General features: G+C 35.7%; 1 protein-coding gene across 3 annotated transcripts in view; it reads left to right on the top strand.

Moving 5' to 3' along the window:
* Positions 1–18,680, top strand: part of CDK19 (cyclin dependent kinase 19) — a 213,780-nt gene that overhangs the window by 61,126 nt on the left and 133,974 nt on the right. For all 3 annotated transcript variants that reach the window (XM_077162654.1, XM_077162655.1, XM_077162653.1), the window contains one exon: positions 3,282–3,357. In XM_077162654.1, the coding sequence (XP_077018769.1) occupies positions 3,282–3,357 (76 nt within the window). The remainder of the gene's footprint in view (positions 1–3,281; positions 3,358–18,680) is intronic.

The raw sequence follows: 18,680 nt of genomic DNA, 5'->3' as shown, positions 1-18,680 counted from the left end.
TCTGCTTGCATCAAGAGTTTTCCAGAACATAGTTTCTGAGATGGAAAACCTAATTGAATCACAGTATATGCCAAATTTATTTTTGTTTGGTTGTTACATAATGTTCTCATGGAACAGATACTTTCATTGTGACCGTTGAGAGTAAAGCTTTAGTGGTTTTGATACACATTACAGACATATAGAGAAAATATTTTTCAAAGTTCTTTATAGCTTATATCCATGTATATACTAAAATATATATACATTTTAATTCTTTTGAATTTATTTAATAAGATCCTTTGGTTATTTTCATCAATATATAGTAGCTCTAATCATACTATCTAAAATGAATTAAAATTTAGAAAGCAGTTTCACTGAAGGCTAAATACTAAAGACTTGCTTTGTCTGTTTTTATGTTATTTAGAAATAAAATAGATTTAGGAGAGAACTATGCTTCCTTTAAAAGCCAGGCTTAAGAGCAGTGTGCACTAGGTTCACCTGCCTTTCTGTCTTTTCATGTAAAAGAACAATTTATACTTTTTATTACACCTAATATTATGCATGCCTGAGACATATAAGCCGTGGGATATCAGTTGCCACTACCACTTGGAAAAACTCCTGAAAGGGACACTCACTTGGGATGGGAACAATAACGTTCCCATAAATTGAAATATTTCTAGACACCATAGTAAATGACATATCTTTAGTCTTTGCATCTGACTAAAGATTGGCATTGACATAGACCTGTGCCAGGCAGTCCCATATACCCTCTGGGACCTTGTCATTTCTTTATGTGATGAACCTCAGAGGTGCGACATCATCACTTATCATCTGACAGTTACTGTACAAAAGACAAATGGTAATGATGTATATTGTTTCCTTCATTCTCAGTGTAAAATCTGCAAATCTCAAATTTGCAGATCTTTGAGTATTTTATTAATTTAACAGATGGAAGTTATATTTGAACTTATTAAGTGAAATAATTATTGGGTTTGTTCCTTGTTCCTATCCATATAATTCAGATTAAGTGGCCTATGTTTCAGCCTTTTCTGATTAGGCTTTCAAATTCCTTTGACAGCCTGGATGTGAAATTCAAAAGCCATTAATGTGATGTGTTAATTTTGCACTTTTTTGACTTCACTGCAAAAAAAAAAAAAAAAAATCGTATAGTTTCCATAGCAACAATAACCTATCCAGATTGTGTAATATTCTTTACGGTATTAAAAATAAAACTGTATGCAATTACTTGAGTTTCTGGAGTACTTCATTTAGGCGAACTGGGAATTGAAATACTGTTAAGAAATTATGATTCCATATGACGATTTTGTGAGAAAGCTTATATAATTTTGTTTCAATAATTTATTAAGCTAAAATGTTTAGTAATAGATACCTGGTGATTGATTTAATTATTAAATGTATAAAATTTACAAAGCAAGCATCGTGTCAGAGCATCTCAGACATGTGTTCTCTAACACATGCCCGCACGTACATTTAAGGTGGGGGGGGATTTTGGCTTTAATTATTCAGTTACCTACTACTTGTGCTTCTTAGTGGCTTCTGGGTGGTCTGAACAAAGGAGAAGAAAGGATGTAGAAAAGGAAAAAAATGATCACTTAGGGTTTCCCTATTTTTGACTTTGTTCTTTGAAAATACTAAAGATTGTCTCAGTAAGTGAATATTTCCAGAGCATCAAATTATTTTGACTCGATTCTTTTGTTCCCCTAATGTAAATTGAAAAGGCGATGTAATAATAGCACTATAGTTAGTTTTAAAAACTATGTACAGAATTCTCACCTGCCATGCCGGAGACCCGGGTTCGATTCCCAGTGCCTCCCCATGCTGAAAAACAAAAAGCAACAACAACAAAAACTATGTAAAATACCACCATCTTGACATAGCTGTTTTTCATTTTTTTAATTATGTTCAACATATGTGTATAAATGTGTATGTTTTTACATAGTATAATTCATCTTTTCTCAGTCGTATGTGGTAAACATTTTTCATGTTTCTAATGATCTTGATGGCTATCATTTTAATAGTTATGTAATGGTTTGTCCTGGTGCATATGATACATTTTCTCTTTATGAAAATATTGCTTAATTATTTCCTGAATGCCATGTATTAGGAAATAATGGTTGTAATTTTCAAACTGGTCATGGGGGAAAGTAAGCATAAGCCAGTTATTTTCCCAAAACATGGATGATTCTGAAAATTTTCAAAAGGTATGTAAAACAATTTTTAAATGCATATTATTAATAACCACTTCAATGGCATTATCTGTTAGCAAACACTGAATTAGGGTAAATGAGGAACAGCTAGGTAGTACAGTTGTGGCACTACCTAGTATTATTTCATAAAGGAATCATGACATGCTGATACCTAGCTGAGGCTCTAACACGATCGCATGACAAAACTGAAGGTTGTGGGTTATGCCCCTGTTGTTAGAACGGTTTGGCCCACTATATAAACCACAGTTATTACAGTCAGCAGGGGCCCTGGTGTGCTTGGTTCTGGTGTCTGCACCTTAAAGATGTTGAGTTGCGTTAGACATGCATCTGATACTATTAGTATTTTAAGGGGATTTATGACCATTGTTGAACTGCTGTCTTCCCTTGGGTGAGCACCCTAGTAACCCTTGGAGTTCCCCAGAATTCTTAATCCTACCTCAATTATTTGGAGAATTCGCTTGTAAACACTGGATTTCTCCTAGAGGTCCTGATGGTAAGATGTTTCTGCCTAAAGCTTTGAGTTTTTTGAAGGCTGTTGGCTAAGGTTTGGGGCTTTTGAATGTCCCTTAACCTGGGTGAGTACCAGAGTGTGCCAGTGGGTCCCCTTTCTTCTGTGGTGCTTTCCTTCTATAAGTACTTTTTATACTATGGAATTACTTTAAATGAGTCTAGGAGTTTACATCTATCAGTTATTTTTGTAGCCAATGTGTATAACAGAATGCTTTTCAAGACTCCAGATATTAAGACAGGAGTAGAATTATCTTGCAATATGTTGGAGTTTATATTTATGCTTGTTTACTCTTTGAAACTAGTGCTGTGTTTAGTATCTTGTTCAATTTTGAATTTTGTGTTTTGGCTGTCTGGTGTTTTCATTGTGACATGAATTTGTTTTGGTATTTCATATTTCTGTAGTTGAAAAATTATCAAAAATATTAAGCAATGCATGGCATAGTGAGAGTGTTTACATATCACTGATAAGACTTGGTGCACTTACATTATTTTTGTAGTTATAATTTTGAATCTGAAAGTAATGTGTAGAAAAAATAAAAAAATTTTTCTTTTGTTCACGTGCAGAAAGGATGAAAAGGAATATGCATTGAAGCAGATTGAAGGCACAGGAATATCCATGTCGGCTTGTAGAGAGATTGCAGTAAGTGGATATAAATGCAGTTATTTTATTATTGACATTGGGTATTGATTTATTTTAATATGAAATAGTTTTATTAATGTATACAATACCTTGTTATTTAAGGAGATTTAATATAAGATGAGAAAAGCTGCATAAAATTTTAAATTATTTGACTTTCACCTTTGAATATTCTCTTAATGATATTTTAACATTTATAATCTTAGGAATACCGAACTAAATGATGATTTACTTCGGACTGCTGTGTATCCTTATACAAGTGAGACAGTATTAGCTCTTATACATTTAAAAACTTTTTCTGAAATAATATATTTTAGTGATAGATTCTATTAGTTGCTAAGAGATAAAACTGTTATGAAAATAGGGTAATCCCTTAAAGTCCCTTTTATTTTACTTTTTTTGTCTTATATGACACAACTGTGCATTTAAGAAATGATTGTCCATAAGAGCACCTTACATTTACTCAGTATTTGCTAGGTACTAGGCGCACTAAAGTTTTTACAAGTATTAATTCATTTAATCTTCAAAACAATCTTGTAAAATAGCTACTTTTAATATCCCCATTTTACAGATCAAGAAACATAGGTAAAATCAGAATTACGACTCAAAAGGCTTACTATTATATTACTTTATTTTAGATCTTCAGTAATGGCTGCTTATAGGGGCTCTATCATGATATCACATCTAATAGGGATTTCTATCTCTAGTTTGTTAACTATTACATATATTGCCCACAGTTCCACCTTTGTGCTTTATTCCCATGGAACCATTCTTTCATCATTCTTAGTCGTAAGATAAAGTGTGGTGCAAAGAACACATCATGCAGGAAATCTGTAAACCTGGGTATCTGTCTTCCTCAGCCATTAAGTAATATTTGTCGATCATGAATCCCAGTTTCCTAATCCATGGACTAAGGGAGCTACAATGTTCCTTCTGGTCATAAACTCTGTGATTCTAGGTTGGGAATGCCTTGTGTTAGCATAGTGCCTGGCATATAGTAAACAAATGAATGATCAGAAGTAAAAAAAATCTACCAATGGTTTGTGCTTCTAGGTTCTTTTTAGAACATGAATTTATTGTTTGAAAAATTTCAATTTGTGACCTTACCATTAATAGTAAAGTGCTGTTTATGATGCTTTGTCAGAGTAAGCGTTTGATAAGTGATTTATTATTATTATTTTTTTGATAAGTGATTTTTAACTCCTTAAAATTCTTATATGTTATTATCTCAACTACTCTGAATATCATTGGTGTGCTGTTTTGCTATTTCACAGTATAGTAATTTAGAATACCATTTTTCAGTTTCTATGAATTAGTGGGGTTAGCGGCTTAAATTTAAGGTCCTGATTAATAGGAAATGAAAACTTAATTGTAAATGTCTTTTTTAGAACAAAAACTTCCATGTCCTGAGGAATCCCATGATTTTAATTTGTATAGATAGTGATGGAGAAGTTTAGCTCTTCCAAGTCGTTTACAGCCTTCAGGAGCAGCTTATATTGTTATTCAGAGTTTACCCAATTAGAAATTATACAGAATTTCTGTATTGAATACTTTGTTATCACTACCCTAAATATTTAGCCACACAATGATCAGGATTTTGATACAAGTTTAGCATAGATATTATTGCACAGTGGCTAATTTCATACGTCTTTATTCATTATAAGCCCATTACACAATTTTATAATTGTTGCTTTATGCAGTTGTCTTTTGAATCATATAGGGGAAGAAAAGAGTTATAAATGAAAATACATTTCTATTTTTTTTATATTACCTATGCGCCCTTTATTTCTTCTTGTGAATTCTTTTGTATATGGATATCCATTTCTTCTCAGCACCATTTCTTGAAATGACTATTTTTTCCCCATTGAGTGGGCTTGGCATACATGTTAAAAATAAATTCACCGTAGATATGAGGGTTTATTTCTGAACTCTCAGTTTTCCATTGGTTTATATTCGTGTCCTTGTACCAGTACCATGCTGTTTTGATTACTGTGGCTTTGTAATAAGCTTTAAAGTTGGGAAGTGTGAGTTCTCTTTGTTCTTTTAAAAAATGTTTTGCCTATTCAGAGCCCCTTACCTGTCCTTATAATATGTGATGATAGGCTTTTTCATTTTTGCAAAGTAGTTTTCTGGAATTTGTTGAGATTTTGTTGAATCTGTAAAGTGCTTTGGGTAGAATTGAGATCTTAACTATATTTAGTTTTCTAATCCATGAATATGTAGTGTTCTTCCATTTTCCATTTATTTAAGTGTTTGCTTTCTTTGGCAGTGTTTATAGTTTTCGATGTATAAGTCTTTTACATCAGTGATTAAATTTTTTCCTAGATCTTTGGTACTTTTAGTTGTGGTAATAAATACATTTATTATAAGTATATAGAAACACTATTAATTTTTGCACATTGCTCTTGTACATTACCACTTTGCTGAATTTGTTTATTAGCTCTAATACTTTATTGTGGATGTTTCAGGATTTTTTGTATATAGGTTCATGCCATCTATAAATCGGGAAAGTTTTACTTCTTTCCAATATGGATTTATTTGATTTCTTTTTCTTGCCTAATTGCTCTGGCTAAAACTTCTGTTACAATGTTGAATAACAGTGGTGAGGCTGGACATATTTGTTTTGTTCTTGATCTTAGAGGGAAGGTTTCAGTCTTTCACCACTGAGTATGATGTTAGCTGTGTGTTTTTCATAGATGCCCTTTATCATGTTGGGGAAGTTTCCATCTATTCCTAGTTTTCTAAGTTTTTTTTTTTTTTTCAAGAAGTGGTGCAGGATTTTGTCAAATGCCTTTACTGTGTCAATTGAGATGATCATGTGGTTTTTTTTCTTTTTTCTGTTAATGTGGAGTATTACATTAATTGATTTTCTTAGGTTTAAGCAAACTTGCATGCCGGGGATAAGTCCTACTTGATCAGGGCGTATAATCCTTTTAATGTGCTGTTGGGCTTAGTTTGCTGGCATTTCTTTGAGGATTTTTGCATCTGTATTCATAAGGGACATTAGTTTTAAATTTTCTTTTCTTGTAGTATCTTTTTTGTTGTTAATTACTTTAAAAATTTTTTTAAATATAACAACAAACACATGTAATCATTCTTAGCATATGATCATTCCATTCTACATATATAATCAGTAATTCACAATATCCTCACATAGTTGTATATTCATCATCATGATCATTTCTTAGAACATTTGTATCAATTCAGAAAAAGAAATAAAAAGAAAACAAAAAAATTCATACATACCATACGTCTTGCCCCTCCTGTTCATTGATCAGTAGCATTTCAATCTAAATTTATTTTAACATTTGTTCCCTCTATAATTTATTTTTAATCTGTATGTTTTACTCGTCTGTCGAGAAGGTAGATAAAAGGAGCATCAGACACAAGGTTTTCACAATCACAGTCACATTGCGAAAGCTATATCATACAGTCATCTTCAAGAAACATGGCTACTGAGACACAGCTCTACATTTTCAGGCAATTCCCTACAGCCTCTTTGTTACACCCTAACTAAAAATGTGGTATCTATTTAATGCGTAAGAATAACCTCCAGGATAACTTCTCAACTCTGTTTGGAATCTGTTAGCCATTGACACTTTATTTTGTCACATTTTGCTCTTCTCCCTTTTGGTCGAGAAGGTTTTCTCAATTCCTTGATGCTAAGTCCAAGCTCATTCTAGGATTTCTTTCCCACATTGCCAGGAAGGTCCACCCCTGTGGGAGTCATGTCCCATGTAAAGAAGAGGAGGGTGGTGAGTTTGCTTGTCATGTTGGTTGAGAGAGAGAGGCCACATCTGAGCAACAAAAGAGATTCTCTTGGGGGTGACTCTTAGGCCTAATTTTAAGTAGGCTTAGCTTATCCTTTGTGAGGTTAAGCTTCATATGAATAAAACCCAAGATTGAGGACTCAGCCTATTGCTTTGGTTGTCCCCACTGCTTGTGAGAATATCAAGAATTCTCCACTTGGGGAAGCTGAATTTTCCCCCTTTCTCACCATTCCCCCAAGGGGACTTTGCAAATACTTTTTTATTCACTGTTCAAATCATTCTGGGATTTATTGGGGTATCACTCTGGGCAAACCTGCAAAATCTCATGCCCTACCCAAGCTTCCATGTACTTATGGTATTCAATTAAGCTGTCCACATAAGTTATTTTAGGAAATGCACTAGTCAAAATATAAATTTCGTACCAAATAAACATTTTTTGCTTTAGTATCACACATAAGTTAAAATTTTAAAATATTAATTACCATCTATTTTCAGCATCCTGCAGTATTGGCATTCCTTTGTTCTTCTTCATGCAAAAACATTTTTAAATTTGTTCATTTAGTCACTATCAGTATATACTTCAGGCATTCCTAGATTGTACCATCTCAGTCTTTATCATCTATCTTTCCTTCCTTGTGTCCCCAGGCCTCCTCCCTCTGTCATTCTCACATTCAGCTTCATTCAGTGTTCTAACATTATTGTATTACAGTTAGGTAATATTGTGCTGTCCATTTCTGGAATATTTACAGTCAGTTCCCTTGCACAATCTCTATCCCTTCAGTTCCAATTACCCAATATCTACCCTATTTCTATCTCCTGTTTGTCTCTGTTCTTAACTGAAATTCTTCAAGTTCATTCATTAATGTTCATTCATATCAGTGAGACCATACAGTATTTGTCCTTTTGTGTCTAGCTAATTTCACTCAGCATAATGTAGTACTTAAGGTCCAACCATGTTGTTACATACTTCATAACTTTATTCTGTCTTAGAGCTGCATAATATTCCATCATATGTATATACCACAGCTTGTTTAGCCACTCATCTGTTGATAGACATTTGGGCTGTTTCCATGTCTTTGCAATTGTAAATAATGCTGCTATAAACATTGGTGTGTAAATGTCCATTTGTGTCCTTGCCCTCATGTCCTCTGAGTAGATACCTAGCAATGGTATCACTGGGTCATCTGGCATTCTATACTTAACTTCCTGAGGACCTGCCAAACAGCCTTCCACAGCAGTTGTACCATTTGACATTCCCACCAACAGTAGGTAAGTGTGCCTCTTTCTCCAAATCCTCTCCAGCACTTGTCATTTTCTGTTTTATTGATAATGGCCTGGTGAATGTGAGATATCTCATTGTGTTTTTTTTTTTTAATTTTTTTTTTATTAATCAAAAAAAAGAAAAGAAATTAACACAACATTTAGAAATCATTCCATTCTACACATGCACTCAGTAATTCTTAGTATCATCACATAGATGTATGATCATCATTTCTTAGTACATTTGCATCGATTTAGGAAAAGAACTAGCAAAACAGCAGAAAAAGATATAGAATGTTAATATAGAGAAGAGAATTAAAATAATAATACTAATAAAAAAAAATATATATATAAAGGAAAAAGAAAAAAACAAAAACAAAAGACACAAACAAACAAACAAACAAAAAACTGTATTTCAGGTGCAGCTTCATTCAGTGTTCCAACATAGTTACATTACACTTAGGTATTATTGTGCTGTCCATTTTTGAGTTTTTGTATCTAGTCCTGTTGCACAGTCTGTATCCCTTCAGCTCCAATTACCCATTATCTTACCCTGTTTCTAACTCCTGCTGGTCTCTGCTACCAATGATATATTCCAAGCTGATTCTCGAATGTCGGTTCACATCAGTGGGACCATACAGTATTTGTCCTTTAGTTTTTGGCTAGACTCACTCAGCATAATGTTCTCTAGGTCCATCCATGTTATTACATGCTTCATAAGTTTAGTCTGTCTTAAAGCTGCATAATATTCCATCGTAGGTATACGCCACAGTTTGTTTAGCCACTCATCTGTTGATGGACATTTTGGCTGTTTCCATCTCTTTGCAATTGTAGATAATGCTGCTATAAACACTGGTGTGCAAATGTCCGTCTGTGTCTTTGCCCTTAAGTCCTTTGAGTAGATATCTAGCAGTGGTATTGCTGGGTCGTAATCCATTCTGCCATTTTATGTCTTTTGATTGGGAAATTCAGTCCATTAACTTTTAGTGTTATTACTGTTTGGATAATATTTTCCTCTACCATTTTGGCTTTTGTATTATATATATCATATCTGATTTTCCTTCTTTCTACACTTTACTCCATACCTCTCTCTTCTGTCTTTTCGTATCTGACTCTAGTGCTCCCTTTAGTATTTCTTGCAGAGTTGGTCTCTTGGTCACAAATTCTCTCAGTGACTTTTTGTCTATAAATGTTTTAATTTCTCCTTCATTTTTGAAGGACAATTTTGCTGGATATAGAAGTCTTGGTTGGCAGTTTTTCTCTTTTAGTGATTTAAATATATCATCCCACTGTCTTCTAGCTTCCATGGTTTCTGCTGAGAAATCTACACATAGTCTTATTGGGTTTCCCTTGTATGTGACAGATTGTTTTTCTCTTGCTGCTTTCAAGATCCTCTCTTTCTCTTTGACCTCTGACATTCTAACTAGTAAGTGTCTTGGAGAACGCCTATTTGGGTCTATTCTCTTTGGGGTGCGCTGCACTTCTTGGATCTGCAAATTTAGGTCTTTCATAAGAGTTGGGAAATTTTCAGTGATAATTTCTTCCATTAGTTTTTCTCCTCCTTTTCCCTTCTCTTCTCCTTCTGGGACACCCACAACACGTATATTTGTGCGCTTCATATTGTCATTCAGTTCCCTGATCCCCTGCTCAAGTTTTTCCATTCTTTTCCCTATAGTTTCTGTTTCTTTTTGGAATTCAGATGTTCCATCCTCCAGTTCACTAATTGTAGCTTCTGTCTCTTTAGATCTACCATTGTAGGTATCCATTGTTTTTTCCATTTTTTCTTCTTTGTCCTTCACTCCCATAAGTTCTGTGATTTGTTTTTTCAGATTTTCTATTTCTTCTTTTTGTTCAGCCCATGTCTTCTTCATGTCCTCCCTCAATTTATTGATTTGATTTTTGAAGAGTTTTTCCATTTCTGTTCGTATATTCAGCATTAGTTGTCTCAGCTCCTGTATCTCATTTGAACTATTGGTTTGTTCCTTTGACTGGGCCATATCTTCAATTTTCCGAGCGTCATCCATTATTTTCTGCTGGTGTCTGGGCATTTGATCAGATTTCCCTGGGTGTGGGACCCGGCTGGTTGAAAGGTTTTTCTGTGAAATCTCTGGGCTCTGTTTTTCTTTTCCTGCCCAGTAGGTGGCGCTCGTGGCGCTCGTCTGTCTGCGGGGCCCACCAGTAAAAGATGCTGTGGCTCCTTTAACTTGCCAATCCGAATCTCGCAGTCGGCCCGGGAAACCGCGCTTGGAGGCGGGGGTCGCCGGCCGCCGCAGCTTGGGGGAGTGCCGGTCCAAATTGCCCAGCTGGCCCGAGACGCCAAGCGTGGCGGGAGGGCCCCGCTATCCAACGTTCCCAGTCAGACCGGGGAGCCACGTGCGTGGAGGGGACCCCAGTCGCCAGCCGCCCCGGCCGGGAAAACGCGCGCCCCTCGGGTGTCTCACCGCAGCGGATTCTCCCTGCCCGTTCAGCCATTCCAGATGGGGTATGCTGTCTTTTTGGTCTCTGTCGTGGCTCCGGGAGCTGTTTTGTATTGTTTCTGTTTCTTTAGTTGCTTTTCTGGAGGAGGAACTAAGACCCGCGCGTCTTACTAAGCCGCCATCTTCTCCAGAAGTCTCTCATTGTGGTTTTGATTTGCATTTCCGTTATAGCCAGGGAAGTTGAGCATGTTTTCATGTGCCTTTTGGCCATTTGTATTTCCTCTTCTGAGAAATGTCTGTTCAAGTCTTTTGTCCATTTTGTAATTGGGTTGGCAGTCTTTTTGTTGTTGAGTTGAACAATCTCTTTATATATTCTGGATACTAGACCTTTATCTGATATATCATTTCCAAATATTGTCTCCCATTGTATAGGCTGTCGTTTTAATTCTTGACAAAGTTCTTTGATGCACAAAAGTGTTTAATTTTGAGGAGTCCCCATTTCTTTCTTTCTTTCTTTCTTCAGTGCTCATGCTTTGGGTGTAAAGTCTAGGAAACCACCGCCTATTATAAGATTTATAAGATATTCCCCTAATTTTCTTCTTACAGCTTTATGGTCTTAGATCTAATGTTTAGGTCTTTGATCCATTTTGAGTTAATTTTTGTATAGGGTGTGAGATATGGATCCTCTTTCATTTCTTTTGCATGTGGGTATCCAGTTCTCTGGCACCATTTATTGAAGAAATTGTTCTGTCCCAGGTGAGTTGGCTTAACTGCCTCATCAAAGATCAATTGTCCATAGATGAAAGGGGCTATATCTGAACACTTTGTTCGATTCCATTGGTCAGTATATCTGTCTTTATGCCAGTACCATGCTGTTTTGACCACTGTTGCTTCATAATATGCCTTAAAGTCAAGTAGTGTGAGGCCTCCAACTTCATTTTTCTTTCTCAGGATACTTTTAGCTATTCAGGGCACCCTGTCCCTCCAGATAAATTTGGTTATTGGTTTTTCTATTTCTGAAAAGTAAGTTTTTGAGATTTAATTGGTATTGCATTGAATCTGTAAATCAGTTTAGGTAGAATTGACATCTTAACTATATTTAGTCTTCCAATCCATGACCACGGTATGCCCTTCCATTTATTTAGCTCTTCTGTGATTTCTTTTAATGATTTCTTGTAGTTTTCTTTGTATCGGTCTTTTGTTTCTTTAGTTAAATTTATTCCTAAATATTTTAGTCTTTTGATTGCAATTGTTAATGGAGTTCTTCTCTTGATTTCCCCCTCAGATTGTTCATTCCTAGTGTATTGAGACACTACAGATTTTACAGTGGCTCTTGTAATCTGCCACTCTGCTGTTCTAATTTATTAGCTCTAGTAGTTTTGCTGTGGATTTTTTGGGATTTTTGACATAAGATATCATATCACCTGTAAACAGTGAGAGTTTTACTTCTTCCTTTCCAATTTTGATGCCTTGTATTTCTTTTTCTTGTCTAATTGCTCTGGCTAGAACTTCCAACACAATATTGAATAATAGTCGTGATTATCTTGTTCCTGATCTTGCAGGAAAGTTTTCTGTTTTTCCCCACTGAGGATGATATTAGCTGTGGGTTTTTCATATATTCCCTTTATCATGTTGAGGATGTTCCCTTCTACTCCTATCTTGTGAAGTGTTTTCAGCAGGAAAGGATGCTGAATTTTGTCAACTGCCTTTTCTGCATCAATCGAAATGATCATGTGGTTTTTCTGCTTTGATTTGTCGATATGGTGTATTACATTAATTGATTTTCTTATGTTGAACCATCCTTGCATACCTGGGATGAATCCTACTTGGTCATGGTGTATAATTCTTTTAATGTGTTGCTGGATTCGATTTGCAAGAACTTTGTTGAGGATTTTTGCATCTACATTCATTAGAAACATTGGTCTGTTGTTTTCTTTTTTTGTAATATCTTTGTCTGGCTTTGGTATGAGGGTGATGTTAGCTTTGTAGAATGAGTCAGGTAGCTTTCCCTCTTCAATTTTTTTGAAGAGTTTGATCAGGATTAGTAGTAATTCTTTCTGGAATGTTTGGTAGAATTCACATGTGAAGCTATCTGGTCCTGGACTTTTGTTTTTGGGGAGGTTCTTAATGACTGATTCAATTTCTGTCCTGGTGATTGGTTTGTTGAGGTCATCTGTTTCTTTTTGAGTCAATGTTGGTTATTCCTGCCTTTCTAGGAAGTTGTCCATTTCATCTACATTGTCGAGTTTATTAGAATAAAGTTGTTCATAGTATCCTCTCATTAATTCCTTTTTTTCTGTGGGGTCAGTGGTTATGCCTCCTCTTTCAATTCTGATTTTATTTATTTACATCTTCTCTCTTCTTTTGTCAGTCTTGAATGGGTCCATCAATTTTATTGATTTTCTCATAGAACTAACTTCTGGTTTTGTTGATTTTCTTGATTTTTTTCATGTTCTCAATTTCATTTATTTCTGCCTAATCTTCATTATTTCTTTCCTTTTGCTTGCTTTGGGGTTAGTTTGCTGTTCTTTCTCTAGTTCTTCCAAGTGGACAGTTAATTCCTTGATTTTCACCCTTTCTCCTTTTTTTGTGATAGGCATTTAGGGCAATAAGTTTCCATCTTAGCACTGCCTTTGCTGCATCCCATAAATTTTGGTATGCTGTGTTTTTATTTTCATTTGCCTCGAGAAATTTACTCATTTTTCTTGTAATTTCTTCATTGACCCACTGCTTATTTAAGAGTGTGTTGTTAATCCTCCATATATTTGTGAATTTTCTGGCACTCGGCCTATTACTGATTTCCAACTTTGTTCCTTTATGATCTGAGAAAATGTTTTGTATGATTTCAATCTTTTTAAATTTATTGAGACTTGCTTTGTGACCCATCGTATGGTCTATCCTTGAGAATGATCCATGAGCACTTGAGAAAAAGGTATATCCTGTTGTTGTGGGGTGTAATGATCCATAAATGTCTGTTAAGTCTTGCTCATTTATTGTATTATTCAACTTCTCTGTTTCTTTATTGATCCTCTGTCTAGATGTTCTGTCCATTGGTGAGAGTTGGAAATTGAAATCTCCAACTATATGGTAGATGTGTCTATTTCTCTTTTCAGTGTTTGCCTCATGTATTTTGGAGCATTCTGGCTTGGTGCATAAATATTTATGATTGCTATGTCTTTTTGTGGAATTGTTCCTTTTATTAACACATAGTATCCTTCTTTTCTCTTTTAAATGTTTCTCATTTGAAGTCTAATTTGTTGGATATTAGTATAGCTAGTCCTGCTCTTTTCTGATTGTTATTTGCATGAAATATCTTTTTCCAACCTTTCACTTTCAACCTATGTTTATCCTTGTGTTTAAGATACATTTCCTGTAAACAGCATATATATAGGTCCTGTTTTTTAATCCATTCTGCCAGTCTTTGTCTTTTGATTGGGGGGTTTAATCCATTAACATTGGGTTGTTCTTTATTCTACCATTTTGCCTTTTGCATTTTGTATGTCAGATCTAATTTTTCTTCTTTTTACCTTCACTGATAGTCTTCATTTCTACACTCTTCTCCACACTTCTCTCTCCTGTCTTTTTTTTATTATTATTATTTTTCTTACTTATTTTTTAATTTTTTTTACATGGGCAGGCACCGGGAATTGAACCCGGGTCTTCTGGCATGGCAGGCACACATTCTTGCTTGCTGAGCCACCGTGGCCCACCCTCTCCTGTCTTTTTGTATGTATCTCTAGTGCTCCCTTTAGTATTTCTTGCAGAGCTGGTCTCTTGGTCACAAATTCTCTCATTGATTTTTTGCCTGAAATTGTTTTAATTTCCCCCTCATTTTTGAAGGACAATTTTGCTGGATATAGAATTCTCAGTTGGCAGTTTTTCTCTTTTAGTAATTTAAATATATCATCCAACTGTCTTCTCTCCTCTATGGTTTCTCCTGAGAAATCTATGCATAGTGTTATTGGGCTTCCCTTGTATGTGATGGATTGTTTTTCTCTTGCTGTTTCCAAGATTCTTTCTTTCTCTTTGACATCTGACATTCTGAGTAGTAAGTGTCTTGGAGTATGTCTATTTGGATCTATTCTGTTTGGAGAATGCTGTCATAAGAGTTGGGAAATTTTCAGTGATAATTTCCTCCATTAGTTTTTCTACTCCCTTTCCCTTCTCTTCTTTACCAGGTACACCCACAACATGTAGATTCGTGCACTTCATGTTGTCGTTCAGTCCCCTGACTTCCTACTCATAGTTTTCCTTTATTTTCCCCCTTTTTTTTTTGCTGGTCAGATTTCAGATATCCCATACTCCAGTTCACTAATCTTATCTTCTGCTTCTTGAAATCTGACATTGTAGGTTTCCATTGTTGTTTTCAACTCTTCTACTGTGCCTTTCATTCCCATAAGTTCTGTGATTTGTTTTAGCAGACTTTCAATTTCTTCTTTTTGTTCATCCCTTGTCTTCTTTACATCCTCCCTCAGTTCACTGCTTTGATTTTTGATGAGGTTTTCCATGCCTGTTTGAACTTTCTGAATTAATTGTTTCAACTCCTGTATCTCATTTGAATTGTTGGTTTGTTCCTTTGACTGGGCCATATCTTCAATATTCCTAGTACGATTTATTATTTTTGCTGGCATCTAGACATTTAATTATGTTAATTAACTTATTCTGGAGATTGTTTCCATTTTTTTACCTAGGATTTTCTTGCTGGATGACTTTCTTGTCTGTCTTTTCTGACATTCAGTTCAGCTTATTCTAGACCTCTTGCTTAGGTTTTGTTTAACAGATCAGAATTTTTCAGTTCTTTTTTCTTGCCCTGCCTGTATGGTGTCTTTTTCCCCCCTTAGGAGGGTCTACTTAGGTATTAGAGACCCCAGCCAGATTTTCCCAGACCAAACTGACCTCCTGTCAGGAGAAAAGAGTCACCTGTATCAGTTTTTCCTGAGGGTGAGACCCAGCAGTTTGAAAGACTTTCCTATGAAGCCTCTGGACTCTGTTTTTCCTATCCTGCCCAGTACGTGGCGCTTTTCTGCCTGCAGGTCTCATCAACATAAGGTGATGTGGTAGCTTTAACTTCAGCAGACTCTCCCTGCTGGGGACATGGTGGAGACAGAGGAGAGTTTAGTCTGGCTTTAATCACTTCACTTTTCCAGACCGTTGGGTCTGAAGTCCTTGAGGGACTGATTCCACCTGAGCTGGGCCCCACCCCTCTAAAGACACAGGCTCCAGACAAACACTCAAACAAACTCAATTCTGCCTATTTTTGGGCGGATGGAGCCTGAGAAGCCCTATATCTGTATCCAAAGAGTAGTCAACCCATAGAAACACAGCCACAAAAAAGAAAGAGAAAAATCCTTTTCAGAGTAGAACTCCCATTCCTGAGGTTTGCCAATCAAGAGCTTAAGTTGGTATGTTGCTTTGTGTACCTCAGGTCCTATTTGCCCCCTCCTTTCCTTTAGGACCCAGACCCTTTCAAGTATTGTGTGCTATCCAATCCAAAAAAAACTCTGTTTCTTTTTTTCTTTTTTCTTTTTCCATCAGCCCTGCCCCTTCTACACAGGGGCAAAACCCAGCAACCTCTGCTTTTACTCCAGGTTCAGCTGAGCTGGGGGTCTGTTTTTAGTAGTCACAATTTGTGAATTAATTTCACAATTGAAGCTTGGTTACACTCAGCCCCTGCTGCTGGTAATGTCCCTTTCCTTTCCCCTCTGTGAAGCAGCCTGTGGGGGAGGGGTGCTGGCCACTGCGGCTTGGGGAACTCATGGTTTTGGGTGGGCTCGCAGCCTATCCAGCTGGTCCAGACTGGGGTACGCTGTGTGTCCGGTCACTGACGTGGCCCCAGCAGTTGTTCTGTACTGTTCCTTGCTATTTACTAGCTGTTCTGGAGGACGAACTAAATCCCACACCTTGCTAAACCACCATCTTGGCCCCAATTTCTTGTGGTATCTTTGCCTGGCTTTGGTATTAGGGTGATGTTGGCCTCACAGAATCAGGAGTGTTCCATCCTCTTTAATTTTTAGGAAAGTATTTGAGCAGGATTAGGGTTAATTCTTCTTGAAATTCTTGGTAAAATTCACTGGTGAAGCCTTCTGGTCCTGGGCCTTTCTTTGTGAGGTTTTTGATTACTGATTCAGTCTCTTTACTAGTTGTTGGTTTGTTGAGATCTTCTGTTTCTTCTTAAGTTAGTGTGGGTAGTCTGTGTGTTTCTAGGAATTTACCCATTTCATGTAGGTTTTCTAATTTGTTGTTATGCAGTTGTGTACAGTATCCTCTTATAATTCTTTTTTTTCCTGTGGGTTGGTAGTCATGTTCCCATTTACATTTATAATTTTAGTTATTTGTATCCTCTTTCATTTTTCTCCATGTCAGTCTAGCTAAAGGTTTGCCTATTTTATTATTCTTTTCAGTGAACAACCTTTTGTTTCATTGCGTCTCTTTGTTGTATTGTTTTTTTTTTTAATTCTCTACTTCATTTATCTCCTTTCAAATCATTATTTCCTTTTTCTCATTTTGGGTTTAGTTTGGTGTATTTTTCTAGATTCTTCAGTTTGAGATCTTCTTTTTTTGGGGGGGGGATGTGGGGGTGCATGGTCCAGGAGAGATCTTCTTTTTTAATGTAAATATTTAGAGATGTAAGTTTCCCTCTCTGCCCTGTCTTTGCTGCATCCCATAAGTTTTGGTGTATTGTGTTTTTGTTTTCATTTGCCTCAAGATAGTTCCTTATTTCCATTGTGATTTCTTTGACCTATGGGCTCTTTAAGAGTGCATTGTTTAATTTCTACATTGTGAACTTTCCAGTTCTCCATTACTGATTTCTAGTTTCATTCCATCATGGTCATGGAGATGATAAGTTGTGTGATTTCAACATTTTTTAATTTTTCGTACTTGGTTTTTGACCTAGCATATGGCTTAGCCTAGATGATGTGGCATATGCACTAGAGAAGAATGTGTGTTCTGTTGCTGTTGGGTGAAGTGTTCTATGTGTGTGTATTAGGTCTAATTGGTGTGTAGTACCATTCAGGTTTTCTACCTCCTTCCTGTTTCTTCTCTCTAGATGTTCTATCTCTCATTTAAAGTAATATATGGATATTTCCTACTATTAAGGTAGAATCATCTATTTCTCCCTCCAGTCTTCCAAAAATTAGCTTCCTCTATTTTGGGGTTCTGCTATTAGGTGCATATATATTTTTAATTGTATCTTCTTATTGAATTTACCCGTTTATCAATATATAGTCACCTTCTTTGGCCCCGTTAACAGTTTTTAACTTAAAATCTTGTTTATCTTATTTAACAGATAAATAGCCACCCCAGCTCTCTTTGGTTACTGTTTGCATGATGTAATTTTTCAGTCCTTTCACTTTTAACCAACTTATGTCTTGTGTTTTAGGTGAGGTTCTTGTAAACAGCATATAGTTGAGACATATGTTTTTTAAATCAGTTGTGCCAATTTCTGTTTTTTGATGGGGAGTTTACTCTATTTATATTTAAAGTAACTAATGATAATGCATAGCTTTCCTCTGTGCTTTTGCTATTTGGTCTTTGTAAGTCTTAAATCTTTGTCCCTCAAGTCTTCCATTAATGCCTACTTTTATATTTATTTGATTTTTGTCGTATACCATTTGAGTTCCTTTAAATTTATTTCTGTTTATATTTTTCATACATTTTCTTTGTGGTTATTATGATAGAACTTAAATTTTAGCATCTTACATCTGTAAATTTATATTTGATTTGATACCAACTTAACTTCAATTATATACACATACAGTGTTACTATATCCCTCTTTACCCCCACTTTTTTGTACTTTAACAAATTATATCTTTGTACATTGTATGTCCAGAACCATACATTTATCATTACTTTTTATTCGTTTGCATTTTATCGCTT

The sequence above is a fragment of the Tamandua tetradactyla genome, chromosome 5 (genome assembly GCF_023851605.1).
Source record: "Tamandua tetradactyla isolate mTamTet1 chromosome 5, mTamTet1.pri, whole genome shotgun sequence".
NCBI lineage: Eukaryota > Metazoa > Chordata > Mammalia > Pilosa > Myrmecophagidae > Tamandua > Tamandua tetradactyla.
Note: the sequence above shows the minus strand (reverse complement) of the source record. Positions and strands in the feature narration are given on the sequence as shown.